Source organism: Coccinella septempunctata, chromosome 3 (assembly GCF_907165205.1).
Source record: "Coccinella septempunctata chromosome 3, icCocSept1.1, whole genome shotgun sequence".
Taxonomy (NCBI): domain Eukaryota; kingdom Metazoa; phylum Arthropoda; class Insecta; order Coleoptera; family Coccinellidae; genus Coccinella; species Coccinella septempunctata.
In genome coordinates this window covers 5271901-5287141 of record NC_058191.1, presented here as the reverse complement: position 1 = coordinate 5287141, position 15241 = coordinate 5271901, and the positions used below count along the sequence as shown (strand labels likewise).

The 15241-nt window shown below is 36.5% G+C and overlaps 1 protein-coding gene across 3 annotated transcripts in view; it reads left to right on the top strand.

Annotated features, from left to right (window-relative positions):
* The window catches only part of LOC123310555 (proteoglycan 4), a 266769-nt gene that overhangs the window by 3272 nt on the left and 248256 nt on the right, over positions 1-15241 (top strand). For all 3 annotated transcript variants that reach the window (XM_044894071.1, XM_044894072.1, XM_044894073.1), the window contains exon 2: positions 7959-9836. In XM_044894071.1, the coding sequence (XP_044750006.1) occupies positions 7998-9836 (1839 nt within the window). In that variant the 5' untranslated portion in view covers positions 7959-7997. The remainder of the gene's footprint in view (positions 1-7958; positions 9837-15241) is intronic.

Below are 15241 nucleotides of genomic sequence, written 5' to 3'. Positions count from 1 at the left end.
CAACTGCAGAAAAGAGACAGCGTTAATCGAAAAATGAAGAGATCTCCACACATAACTAGTTATGAAAATCATTTCAAAGTACTGAAAAGAGAAACATATAACCTCATCAGGAAAACCAACGTACAATACGTGAGAAAAGAGCTAAACAGAATAGGGAATACTCCTTCTGACGAAAATGATGTATTTTTTATGAAATATCTCTGAAACGTCACATTTTCAAATAACCATTTCAACCGTTTTCCAAAAAAAATTATTTTGAGCACTTAAAAATGAAAAATAAAAATGGGTATTTAAAGCGTTTTGTGAGAATTGCACAAACTGGCAACATCGACTGAAATACGCCTTGATAATAAAGGACAACAAATGCATTATCTTGATGAGAAAGACAAAGATGGCTGTCTATGACGTCTGCGACGAACGAGGAAGGTCGTAAAATTTTATGTGATTTTTATGGCCGGTTGCAGTTGAAGCTCGCCACTCAGTACGCGCCTATAGATCAACAGCTGTTATTTTATAAACAAGCTGATCGGACATTTTTCCTTTCATTGTCTTGTAGACGCTGTTGCCAAATTATAAACTCGGAACCAAGCGATTTAAATTTTAAAACTCCATATTTGAAGGATGATTTTGAATAGTTTTCGAGGTGAATTTGAAAAAATCATGAATGAAACTCATAATTATTCAATTTAAACTTGCATATGCTGTGATAACCCAAATTGAGGACAATTCCCCATTGGTACAAATAGCAAGCAATTATGGACTTTTATAAATCTTACACTCAATGTGGGGAATAACAAAAAAACTAGTTCAGTGAAAAAACTCAAAATAGGAGACAAAATTATAAACAATGACGTAGATATTGCAGAACAACTGAACGAATATTATACTGAAAATCCATCGACACTCCACCAGAAACAGAAAAAATATCCCGATTCATTTGATGAAACATTCTTTTGACAAAATGTGAAAAAGAGGAATTAAAAAAGAATAGTAAACTCCCTTAAACTTCGTTCTTCTGGAGGAGATGATGGCTTGACCGTTAGAGATATTGTGGAGATTTACGATATTGTGGAAGACAAACTACTGGAAACAATCAACTTAGCTCTCAAATCTGACGTGTTTCCGAGTAGTTGTAAAAATTCCAAAATAATACCAGTCTATAAAAGATTAAGTAAGGCGGACCCAGTAAACTACAGACCGATTGCATTAAATTCCACATTCTCTAAAATTTTGGAAAAACTTATCAAAAAAAAGGAGAAAAATTTTTTAGTTTCTCGAAGCAGCAATATGGCTTCCAGGCAAATAGCTCCACGTTGGGAGCAGTGGCGCATCTAATGGAGACTATAATAAGGACTGACGAGGGATATATTGTAGCTGTAGTTTTCATCGATCTTAAAAAAGCCTTCGATACTATTGATCACTTGAAACTTATAAATAACTTGGAACAACTTGGAATACAATGGCCGGCTTCAAAACTGATCGAATCATTCCTTCTAGATAGATCCCAATATGTTACAGTCAATGGGGTAAACAGTCAAAGAAAGAAAGTTAAAACTGGAATTACCCAGGGATCGGTCCTTGGACCTCTTTTGTATCTGCTCTATGTGGAAACCCTGTCTCTGGTCGATCTAGTTGAACATTATTACATGTTTACTGATGACACTGTACTCATATTGTACCATAAAAATCTATATCAACTGGAAATACTCGTTAATAACGCATTTCTCATTTTTCTAAAGTGGTTATGTAAAAACAATATAATCATTAATGAGCAAAAAACAGTCTATATTTTGTTCAATAGTTTAAAGAACAGGAAAAAGTTATGCAATTTTATTCTTCACATTCCCATTCAATGTGTGAATCAATGCAAATATTTAGGATTGATTATTGATAATGAGGTAAAATGGAGCAGCCAAGTTTATGAACAAGATCAGTAGTTTCTTTGGAGCAATGAAAAAATTGAGGGATGTACTTACTACGAAACATAAGCTTGTCTTTTATAATGCACATATCAACAGCGTACTGAGTTACCTACTCGTAATCTGGGGTAATACAACAAAATTCCGAGCAAAATTCAATGTGAATAGACTCCAACGATTACAAAATAAGGTGGTGAATATTTATTAAAGTTGCCGTTCGACACTCCTACGTCTGAGCTATATGAAACATATTATAATTATATATTGCCTGTAAACAAACTATATTTGAAAGAATCCTATGTATTTGTCTATAAGATCATTAACCACCTTCTGAAGAGTGGATTATCTGTGGAAGAGAACATTGTTCATCGCTATAATACAAAAGACAGGGAGAGGTTCTATCTTGATAAGAATGTTAAGAAAAAAGAAGAATTTGTGTACAAAGTAACAGCATTAAAAAGAACATATTCCATTATGTAAACAGCTGCGTTTATAATTGTTCCCCGAGGAGAACAATTTTACACGCATTTCCTAAAAAAGATGCATCAGTGGTTCACTGAGCTTCTGGCTTAGGTTATGAAGTTTTTTGAGAAATTATGCGTTATAATTTGGCTACAACACTGACACATCCCAAATATAGTATCAGAGAATTACCTAATGGCCTCACAGAACATATTAGGTGCTAACAAAGTGCCTTATTAGATCTCAGTAGAAAACATGCTAAGATTTATGGAGTGAATAAAAAGACATGTAGTTATTTCTTAGTAGACGGAGACGTTGTTACTTATGTTTCGGAACTGACACAACAAAAAAAGAAAGATCTAAGAACAAGCAGATGGAACAAAAGGGTTCAAGAACTGAATACAATTGATCATTCTGTATGAAGAATGCAAAAGAGCCTACGAGGAGAAAAAACTAAAATTCCACCCTTACACGGAGAAAGGGGAATGGCGTATACCAATACTGATAAGGCAGATGCATTGGCGGACTCGATCGAACGAGAATCGAGAATAAATTACAGGATAGACGACCATAATGAAGATTTGGAAGAACTGGTTGAAGAAAATGAAGAAGAAATTGATGAATTACCAGCGGCTGCTGAAATAGACAAACCAACATCGCCAAATGAAATAATTAGAAGTTTGAAGAAGAGGAAAGCTCCCGGAAGCGATAAAATAACGAATGTTATGTTGAAAAAATTACCTAGAAAAGGTGTAGCTGCTCTAACAAATATCGCGAATGGAATTATGAGGACAGAACACTACCCAGAAAAATGGAAAACAACGGAAATCATAGTATTCAATAAACCATTCAAAGAGAAGTTCCCACAAAACTACAGACCGATAAGTCTACTGTCGGCGTTAGGAAAAGTAGTAGAAAGAATTATAGCCACGAGGCTAAATGAGGAAACCGAAAATCTTAAACTAATACTACCAGAACAGTTCGGATTCAGAAGAGAGCATTAAACAGAGCAACAATTATTAAGGCTCACAGAATACATTACATAGGGAACCCAAAGTAAACAAGCTACAGGTCTTGTTTTACTAGATGTCGCCAGAGCTTTCGACAGAGTATGGCATAAAGGATTAATATATAAGATGGGATGTGCTAGATATTCGATCAAAATATGCAAGTTGATCCGGAATTATCTCAAAAATAGAAGATTTTATGTGAAAGTGGAAGTAGAATGCTTCACAACAAGAGATATAGAGGCTGGAGTACCCCAAGGGTCAGTACTTGGGCCACTTCTGTACAACATATACATTCACGATATTCCGAAGAATCCAAGAACCATGCTAACATTATATGCTGACGACACTGGCATAGCAACTCGACACCGCAACCCAGAAGTAATAGAACGAGTTCTACAAGAAATGATTGACGAAACAAATGACTGGTCCATAAAGTGGAAAATCAAACTCAATGGACAAAAGAGCCAAGCAATATTACTACGGAAGAGAATACTGCGACCCACAACGAATCTAGAAGTTGACGGCGAAGAAATCGACTGGAAAAATGAAGCCAAATATTTAGGAATAACGCTTGACAAAGGACTTACTTGGAAAAGTCATATCAAACAATCAATCGACGAAACGAAAGCAGCGATGAATTGACTCTACCCTCTGATAGGAAGAAGAAGCCACATGTCGAAAGAGACAAAATTGAAGATAATCAAAGCCGTTGCTAGGCCTCAACTGACTTATGGATCAGTTGATTGGGGTTTCGCGGCAAAGAGCCATATCAAAAGAATTCAGGCCTCTGAAAACAAGCTGCTACGATGTGCAACACCTTGGTTTATCAGGAATAGATAGATTTATTGGGACCTAAAATGGGAAACCATAAATTCATGAACAGAAAAGCAGAGAAATTATTCGAAACAGCGAAAAACCATCCGAATCAAGAACTCAGGAGACTAGTGGACTACGACCCAGAGGAAGACAAAAGGAGAATGCGAATTTAACGAAGGAGACCAAGAGACCAATTAAGAAGAGATTGAAATAAGAACATTAACTTATTGAAAAATCCAATAAAGTGTTATTTTTACGGCCGGTTACTAAAAATGACAGTAAAGGAAGCTTCAAGCTTAAAGTGACGTCAAATTCGATTATGAAACTGGAAGTAAGTAGGGTCAAAGGAAGCTTTAAAATTACAGTGACATTACGTTTGATTATGAAACCAGCCTTAAAATGACAGTGAAGGAAGCTTTAAGTTTAAAGTGACATTAAATTTGATTATGAAACTGGACGTAAGAGGAAGCTTTAAAACAAAGATTATAGAGTAGAAAGATAGGAAAGGCCTCCATATCTCAAGTACTAAAAACCGACTCTATTATGGCCAGTGAAAACACATTTGATATTTGACAACGAGATGGCACTAAAAACGTACTGTCAGTACAGAAAAATGTTTAATAACAGTCTTCTGTTTTATAATTGAGGGGTGCGAAATTCTAATTCTGTTCCTTGTATTGAATTTCAATATCGACTTTGTTGTGACCAGAAAACAAGCATTCTGAGCGACAAAACAAAAGTATGGTTTTGTTTTGTGATCAGACTTATTTAAGGCGAGATTAACGTTAATACTCGATTATTTTTCTGATTTCTATAGCAGTTACCATAGGAATCACCGAATTAACGTTAATCCTGTTTTAAATAAGTCGGTGCACTTGGGTTCAATGAAATACGCTGTCGGATGTGCAATATTTTTATTTGCAATTCATAAAAAATTTACAAAAAGTTTAAATTATGGACAACAAATAGAGCTTTGACTTGAATACAAGAGTATGTGGTGATCTGCTATACTTCAAAGGTGTTATTTCTGTGCAATACGTTGCTTTGAATTAATAAACTTAAAATACGTACAATTTATATCAGAAATTAATATGAAGCAATATTCAATATACCATCATGGCATACACCTCGGCATACACATTTCAGTTACTTACATATTATTTACAGAATTTTCAGAACCACAATTGAAAAAAAACTTACAGAGGTATACAAGACTTGTATGTTAGCCCGTCAGTATAGGTTCTTTATGATTTTTTTATGATTTCTTTAGGGTATAGTCTCTTCATGACACAATTGATTAATGAATGAACAAAACATTCACAGCAGGTTCCATAAAACTTTGACTTTCCGAACAACAATTTGACAGTCACTCGGATCCCAAATCGAAATCAATAAAACCCTCGATAAATTCTTTGCATTTCTGAATTTATTGAAGGAGTAGCAATTGAGAATATTTGAAAGGACGTATAAAAGTCATAAATTCTCCTAAATGGGTGCCCTTCATGCATGGGATGCTTCCTGCATACAACAATTTACGTGAGTGAATTGACTTGCAGTAAAATGTTCACTGCACATGGCGTAGTCAGTAGTGTTTGCAGGCCTTTACGCCCTGTAAATTTTATCCACTTCGGAGCACTGAAGATAAAAATCGTTGAATGCCTGAGACACATGTTACCACTTTTAATACATACATTTACAATTTCCTCAGTAAAGTGAAAACCCCAATTTCGGAAAATCCATTCTATTCGATCCATATAGTTCTTCACCATGATTTTTTTTTGTGTAGCAGGGGGAAAATCTGCAAAAACAGACGAACACACCCTTTCCTGAGGGGGAACAGTGTGGGGATTCTCACTCTCTGAGCTCGAGACCCACTAAAAACCCTTAACTGCTTCTTCATAGGTTCCGAGCATTTTGCCTATTAACCAGTTGACTCTTATGGTTTCTGGACTCTCACACGATCATAGTCGTGTTGATAGTTGTATGCTGCCTATAGCTTTTATAGGTTAAGCTCTTCTTTGGTTACATTTAAATCCTTAACTGATCTCTCGGTCTTCGGTGGTAGGTTCTTGGCCTTCTAGCTTCTTCCGTTGGATCGTAGTCGACTAATCTTCGTAGTTCCTCATTTGGATATTGTTTGGCTTTGTCGAATATCCTTTCCGCCTTTCTCTTCATAAATTCTGTAACTGGTTCCCATTCCAAGTCCTTGTAGATTTGTTTGTTCCTAACAAACTAGGGTACGTCCATCGCCATTCTAAGGACTACAGTGGCCTGTATTCTCTTGATGTGGGTCTTGGCTGCGAAGCCCCATGCCGCCGATCCATATGTGAGTTGTGGTCGCGAAATAGTTTTAATCATCGTCAACTTGATGTTCTTATTCATATGACTTCTTCTGCCTATGAGTGGATAAAGTTTACTCATTGCGGCTTTTGTTTTATCAACAGCACATTTGATATAGTTTTTCCATGTAAGTCCTCTGTCAAGCGTCACTCCTAGGTATGTTGCTTCATTTTTCCATTCAACCTCTTCTCCATCAACTTCAAGGTTTTCTTCCATCCTTAATCTTCTCTTTTGCAGTAATATTGCTTGAGTCTTTCTTCCATTGATTTGGATTTTCCATTTGATGCACCATTTGAGTAATTCATCTATGGCTTCCTGCAGTCTCCGGTGTATGATCTCTGGGCGTCGATGTCTGAACGCTAATCCTATGTCATCTGCGTACAAGGTGAGCATATTTCTAGCATTCTTCGGGATATCATAAACGTATATTACGTAAAGCAGAGGTCCAAGTACCGATCCTTGAGGCACTCCCGCTTCCAATTGTCTGGTTTGGGAGGTTGCTCCATCTATCTTCACATAAAAGTTTCTATTCCTCAGATAGTTCCTTATAATCTTGCATAGCTTGGTCGAATATCCTGCTTTTTTCATCTTGTGGATTAGGCCTTCGTGCCATACTCTATCAAAAGCTCTCTCGATATCCATCAGAACTAATCCTGTGGCCTGTTTGGTCTGCATTCCTTCGGTGACGTATTCTATGAGCCGTAGTAATTGGAGTTCAGTCGAGTGTTCTCGTCGAAATCCAAATTGTTCGGGTGGAATTATCTTCAACATTTCTGTTTCCTTATTCAGCCTTTTAGCGATAACCCTCTCGACGATTTTTCCTAGTGCTGATAGTAGGCTGATTGGTCTATAATTTTGAGGAAATTTCCGTTCCTTTTCAGGCTTGTTGAAAACTATCAGTTCTGCAGTTTTCCATTTCTTTGGATCACCATGAAATGATTTTCGACAATATTTAAAGGTTTTGACCAACAAATTTGACAAAAAAAAATTCAGCAACTAGAACGAGCAAGATAAAAAAAAGGCTCTATGAATATCAAAACATTCAAAACCTCTTTGATCGAAATGGCCTCGGAAATGTACATCTGAAATCTTACTAAATTTCATGCTTCTGCAAATTGGCCCTCGAATTAATATTTTAACCAGTTTAGAAACACACATAGCGCTCACATCACTTCTGTCGCTTCGTTTATCATCTCTGTACTCTATAATCTTTGTTTTAAAATGAAAAAAACTTTAAATTTTATTATGAAACTGGCCGTAAATTCCCTAAACCTTATAGGATTCCATGAATTAATTTTTTCAAATTCTCCAGAAGAATCGTTATATTCAAATGAAGAAGACTCAGTTGAATTAGAATATTATAGCCAAAATGGTCCTTGTTTAATGTATTAATTTTTCATTTGCCTTTCAGATCTACCTGAAGATGGCCCTCCCAAACGCACAACTATAAATGCCTTCCAACAAATCACCCAAACAGGCCATAGGGGTCAAGATGAAGCAACAGCCGTCTAGGAAAAAAGCCAGCGTCGAAGATTCGGTCTCGGAAACGATCTCGTTCGTGATAAAAGGCAAACTCACGCCCATCAAGCCGGCCCACGTGGCGAAAAAAGTGAGTGTCCGCAAAATCGGTAAAAACGTAACACGTAAAGAAACTACAAGTGCCGCCGAAGATTCTAAAACCGCGGGTCGTGACGTCGAAACGAAGGAAGAAACCGAGACAAAACCGCCTAAAAAAAATAAAAAGGTGGTCGATTCGGGCAGTGCGTCCAAACACAAAAACAAACTTCTCCTGAGGAAAACCGCAGTTTCTGTGAAACAAAATGCATCCAAAAAGGTTGTTAAACTGAAGAAGGAGAATGATAAGATGACGAAAATCATCAAGAAATTAAAACCCAAAAAATTACTCCAAGGAACTGACGAAACTGAAAAAGAAGAGGAACAAGATTCTAAAACTGATGTTAAGAAGAAAACGATGGTGAGAAAAATTTTGAAGCAAGCGAAAGAGGTACTAGACCGAAAAAAACCAAAACTAAATTCTAAAACGAAAGTAGTCAATATAAACAAACCAAAGATTTCTCAAAGAGTGATTGCGAATAAAAATAAACAGGTAGCTAAAATACAAGATGAAATTAATGAGGAAATATCGGCACCTCAAGAAAAAGAAGCAGATCTTGTTGTTGAGAAGGAAGAAACACAAAAAACCTCTATAAAAACTGAAAACAAAGATGACTCTACATCAGATGATAATAATCTGGAGGAAATTAGGAGAGCCCTCAAATCTGGCGCTAAAGAATCCCAGAAAACTAAGGAAAAAACGAAGAAACCTATATCGAAGAATGCGAAATTACAACAAACCAAGAAGGCTATCAACAAGATCAAGAAAGCGCGATTGGAAGAACAGAAATTGAGAAAACTCAAATTGTACGGCTTTTGGAATGGACCTAAAAGAAAACGTGTGGCTTCTTTGAATGCTATAGCGAAAGTCCATTGTCTGTACGAAAACGAGGGTAAAATCAGCATGCTGGACAATCCTGAAATGATACCCATCAAAAGGGAAGTGGTGGACAAAAGCTCAAAGACCAATGAGAAGAAAATGGAAGAGGAAGCTGAGGAAAGTCCGCCTCCCCAAAGAAGTCTTCGTTGTTTGCCAGGTCTGAGAGGTGTGGGTAAACATTGGGACATGCATAACGCTTCAAGCTCCAGCTCCGAAGAAGTCAGTAGCGACGAAGAACCTGAACCTAAGAAGGTCGTCAAGGTCAAGAAGGAACCCCCGAAAAAAACCGAGGAAATCAAAGTTCCCAAGAAGAGGAAACGCAAACAGACTGAAATCATCATGGACTTGAAAGACATGGTTGTCAGAAAACGCATGGCGAGCCTCAACGCCACGGCTATCCTCGCCGCAAGTTATTCGCAAGAGAAACGAAATCCCAGAAGTCCGAAGAGCGATAGAACCGATGATACGGACAGCTCGGACGATGATTTAACGTCGGACGATGAACAGGAGGAGAGGAAATGCTACGAGGACGACGTGAAAAAGGAGGATAAAGTGATCGAAGTGCACACCAAGCCGAACAAGAAGGTGGCAGTGATTGTGAATCAAGATACTGATGTTACCATCACCGGCGTTTACGTTAATAGCACCACCAGGTCCACACATCATGAGGGCTACTGCAGCATCGCCGGAATGCAGTACCGTATTTCAGCCACAAGCCATACGCAAACGGCAGCAACTGCAGTTGCTACCGAGACTTTGCTGCAGTCCAGCACCTCGAGCAGCGGTCCTGAAAATGTAAGTGAACAAATTTCATAGATCGTAGTTCCTTTCATTTAGAATCGTGAAATAAATTGTGAGGATAAATCGATGGTATACAGGTTTGGCCAAATTGCTCTTGCATAAACTTCAACTTTTTAACCCTAAGGGAAAGATGGTAGATTCTCGACATCATCTTTTGAGAAAACTTATAAAAGCAACTGCATTCCCTTGTCATCTTTTGTTGGAGAGGATAATGAATGTCATAGAGTCATTCGGGGTAACTGAGCGCAGAGGGTAAGTGTGCGCAGTGCGTATACCTTGACTTTGCAATGCATGAAAGAGGGGGTTCATTTGGGTGAAGCAAGGGTGCAGAATCGCCAAATTAGTTTTTCATAGGAGTGCGCCGTGCGACGTTTCTCTTCAAATTCTGCCAGGTCCGAGTTCCGAGTCCAACAGTGTTAAAAAATATTGTATTCGATTATGCGCATATTAATCTAAATATATAATAAAAAATTTTAGGTTCTCTTAGCTGCTCAACTCTATAAGAAGGTCAATTCAAATTTTGGCTTACTGGGGAAAGTGTGCGCGGATAAGTGTGCGCATAGATTCATTATATGGGCATTAGTTCAGTGAGGAATAAATTATGACATTGTTGATTTTCTTGGTTAAGACTCGATCAATATTGTCCTATTTGTTCAGAAAAATAAGAAGAGCCACCAACAGGGGAATGTATCAGGTGTTGTGTTCACCAGGATTGGTGGCATGAACAATAATGCAGTGCTTGTAAAAAGGCGCTTCTGTATTGACAATAAACAGCATTTCTTTAATATTGTAACATTTTGATGACATTATTTTGTAATTTGTTTTGATTGTGTGGTTCACTAAGCACTGCGTTCACTTACCCCGTGAGGGTGCGCACACTTACCCGCAATACGGGGCATGTGAACGCACTCCGACTCGGTTTTTGATATTTTTCTATAGATTAGAAAATTCTCTATCTTATAAATATGTTTTAATTTTTCTAGCTTCAACATTTGAAACAGGGTATGGCTTGAAAAGCAAAAGTGCGCACCAAAGATTATAGAGTAGGAAGATGGGAAACGACCCTACTAATCTAGTACTAAAAACCGACTACACTTTGGGCCTGTGTTTCACATACTGAGAAATTAGATGGCGCTGAAATCGTAATGTCAAACAGTAAAATTACAGTTGTCTGCTTTGTAATTTAAGGGCGCGAAATTCGAATTTTATTCCTGGTATTGGATTCGTATATCGACTTAGTCGAGACCAGAAAAAAAACATCCTGAGCGACAAAACAGTACCAGGGCTTTGTTTCGTGATCAGGATGTTTTTTATGTAAACATTGTCTTGAATCAATTATTATTAATGAAATACTCTGTTAGATTTGCTATATTTTTATTCGAAATTTATAAAAAAATATGACAGAATTGAAGACTTTACAGGGTATATTTAAAGGTTTTTTTTGACATGTACAACTGGTGAGAATAATTGTGTCGAAATTCTCACCTTTGAAAACACCTGTATACAAATAATACAGCTTTGAATAAAGGATACAAAAGTACATATTGAACATTATATATCAAAGTTCTTATTTCCATGCAATAAATTTTTTTGAGGCAATAGAATTTGTTGAATTTGTACAATCTTTATCAGAAATCTAAATGAACAAATAATCGATATAGGTACTATATATTTTGCATTCCAAGGAGTTGATTGTTAATTTCAGTTACTGGATCTTTCTATCACTTCTGGGGAAAGACTTGGAAGTACTCTACAGAGTGTGGGAACTTCTTTCAGGTACACTCGAAAGAATATCTGAAAAAGGGTAATTTCTTGTAATCTACTTTCATAATAAAACAATTAATTCAATATATTGCATAAATTTTCTCATATACAAGATGATGATTCATTCAATTATTTTTGTCACAGATATCTAGGATGACTTACCATCAGTATTTGTCGTAACACTTTCAATCTGCTTGCTTTCCATTTAATGTGACCCCTCCATGAACGGAATGCTTCCTGCATATAAAAAAGATATGCATTCAATATATGATAAATGAGTAATGAATTCAGTTATGCATTTCAGATATCTAGGAAGACTCACCATCAGTATTCGATGTATCAGTTTCAAACTGCTCGCTCTCCATCGCATGTGGTTCCTTTGGTGACCCTTTCATGCATGGGATGCTTCCTGCATACAGCAACTTGCGTGGATGAAAAGATTCAAATTGACTTTAAGTAAAATGCAGAGATTATAGATTATAGAACCTAACTCTATAATCTTTCGTAGAATGTTCACTGCACATGGTATAGCTTTTACTCAAGTCAATGTCTTGATGCCCGGAAAATTCTTTCCACTTCAGAACACTGAAAATAAAAATCAATCAACATCCGAGTCACATAGTACGAGTTTCAATACTTACGATTTCATTTTCTTTGGTAAATTCAAAAAACTTATATTCGGAGAATCCCAAACGGCAGTTTCAACAGTTCTTCACCATACAATATTTTCCATACGACATTTTGAGCAAAATCTTTGATTTTGAGCAAAATCTTTGATTTTGAAGTTTTCACTATATACAGAAATAACATTGAAATAAGGGGACTAGAACGAGCGAGTTGAACGAGCGGTACGAAAATCAAAACGTAAACAAAACGGCCATGTTGAAATATCTCCATGAAATGCCAAATGGCCCTTGAATAAATATTTTAACCAGTCTTAGTATTTTAATACACAACGGAACCACCAGGCGGCGCTCACGCAAGTGTAGTCGCTTCGTTTCCCATCTTCCTTCTCTATAATCTTTGGTGCGCACAGTTGCCCCGAATGACTCTTATCTCGATATCTTTCTTTGAGAAACTTATAAAAGTTACCTGCATTACCCTCTGATCTTTTGTTTTCGGATATTTTCGAAAACTGACATTTGGGTGATTTTAACATTGTACATTAAAAGGAAAATTATAAAGTCCTTCAAGGAAGTATGCGTACTTTTTCGCCTTTTGAACTGACCACTGAAAGGGTGTAAACCCCTCTTAATGAGCATATATTTTCAAAAACTAAGACAAAATTGAGGTTACAAGAATTTTATCGACACAGGGACCGACCATAAAATCCCGATCTGGACTGTTTGGGTTTAGGTCTCGGGTCTCGGTTTAGGTTTAGGTCGGTTTAGGTATATCTCGGGTATATAGGACTTGTGTAATCCCAGCTCACTTTCATTCATTCTGTTAAAATTTTAACTGGAAACCCAAATCTTTTTACTGTTACTGAAACTGAGAACTTTCCTTATCCACATCAACATACGGGAATAGAAGATAGAGCAGGGCTCGAACCTTTTTTCAGAATTCAATTCTTGTCTGCATGCCGTCAAAACTTCCATCATATTCTATACAATGCCTGTTTTTCCCACTGTAGGTTGCGCTGTTTAGAAATTGACAGCTTATTGTTAATCAATATTCGAAAATAATTTCAAACTTTAGAAGTATTTAATCTAAGGAACTGTATTGTATTGAAGCATGGTATTAGGTAACAGAAATAAATCTATTCGAGAGTGCTCTTCAGATATTCTTCACGAGTATGGTGAAAACTCCGTTTCCGTTAACTAACGGCCGGTTTCATAATCAAACCTAAACTCTCTTTAATTTTAAAGCTTTCTAGACGTCCAGTTTCATAATAGAATTTAACGTCAGTTTAAGCTTAAAGCTTCCTTTACTGTCAATTTTACGGTCGGTTTCATAATCAAACCTAAAGTGCCTTTAATTTTAAAGCTTCATTCAACCCTACTAAAAATGACACTAAAGGAAGCTTTAAGCTTAAAGTGATTATTTAAATTCGATTATGAAACTGGACGTTAGTAGGGTTACGTCCAGTTTCATAATCAAATTTAAAGGCACTTTAAGCTTAAAGCCTCCTTTAGTGTCATTTTTAGTAGGGTTAAAGGAAGCTTTATAATTAAAGCGACTTTAGGTTTGATTATGAAACCGGCCGTTAAAGCTTTAAAATTAAAGCGACTTTAGGTTTAATTATAAAACCAGCCGTTAACCCTACTTACGTCCGGTTTCATAATCGAATCAAACGTCACTTTAAGCTTAAAGCTTCCTTTACTGTCATTTAAACGTCCAGTTTCATTTTTCCATTTTCTTTGATATGGTCTGAATGAGTTCTTCGTCACCATTCACCTTATAGAAGCAATACAATCCATTAAATTATTCCCAAGGTAGCAGCAACTTATTGTAGGAAATACATAAGGAAACTTTCGCAGACATTTAAAACCTCGTTTAAAACCTATGTTAGTTATAAAATGATTGATCCTTGATACTTACAGATGCAAGAGATAGAAATGAAACCCCATTATTACGTTCATCATCAAAATAATTCAATAACTCAGCTATCATAAATTTGGAGCCTTTGATATAATTCGGGAATGTTTTCTTAGGAATCAGAAAGGAACTTTTCAAAATGAAAATTTTGTAGTTCTGAGAAAAATTGATTGTGAAAAAGGAAAGAAAAATGAGTATAACAGACAAGAATTAATCGAAAACAGCCAAAACTAAAGTTTATGGAGAACGCTAGTACACCGGCAACATAGCATACTGTTGCCAACATAAACTGTCAGAAATCGCTCGGTTTTGTGCTATGTCATTGTGGCTCTGTTGTCATGACTGATCCGCCGTCATTTCATACCTTCCGAAAACAGACCATAGCAGATATTCCGACAGATATTTTCACATCTGATTTCAACATGTTCTAGCTTTTGAAATTTTCGGGAAAAGCAATTTCAATTTAAATTTTCACCATGAAATATAGATACAATCCCATTTGAAAACTTCAGCTGAATACGGAGAGAAGAAAAGAATGAAATTTTATCACTTTACTTTTACTCAGCATCAGATATATTTTAAGAGAATGAATTATTGAATCACCAATATGTTGTTATTTAGTGGAATTGATTTCTTGTGCTACAATCGAGGCTATAACCTCGTATTCACATATATTATGAACATGCATTGTATCTTTTGAAATACTATAAATGAAAGGCGCATTGCAGTGATATGTACAGTGAAAATCAAACTTAAATCCTCACTATACCTCCCACCATCGAAAATGCTTTCGCAAGAATATGTTATGGACATGGTATTGAGACGAAAGCAATAGTGTCCATACTTCCATTCCTTTCAAGTGTAGTGAGAATCAACCTTTATTCAGCATGATTCAACTAATAAATACCCAATTTACTTCGTTGCTTCTGGTTGGTGGTTCACCTTGAATTAAAAACCGCAAACGAATCGATCATCACTAGCCAAGATCTAATTATACGAGAGCATTATTTCATAATTTCCCGATATAATTCCGATCATGAAGTACATTGAAAATACGACACGAGACATCTTGCCCACAAAAGAGTAGGCGTTTCAGT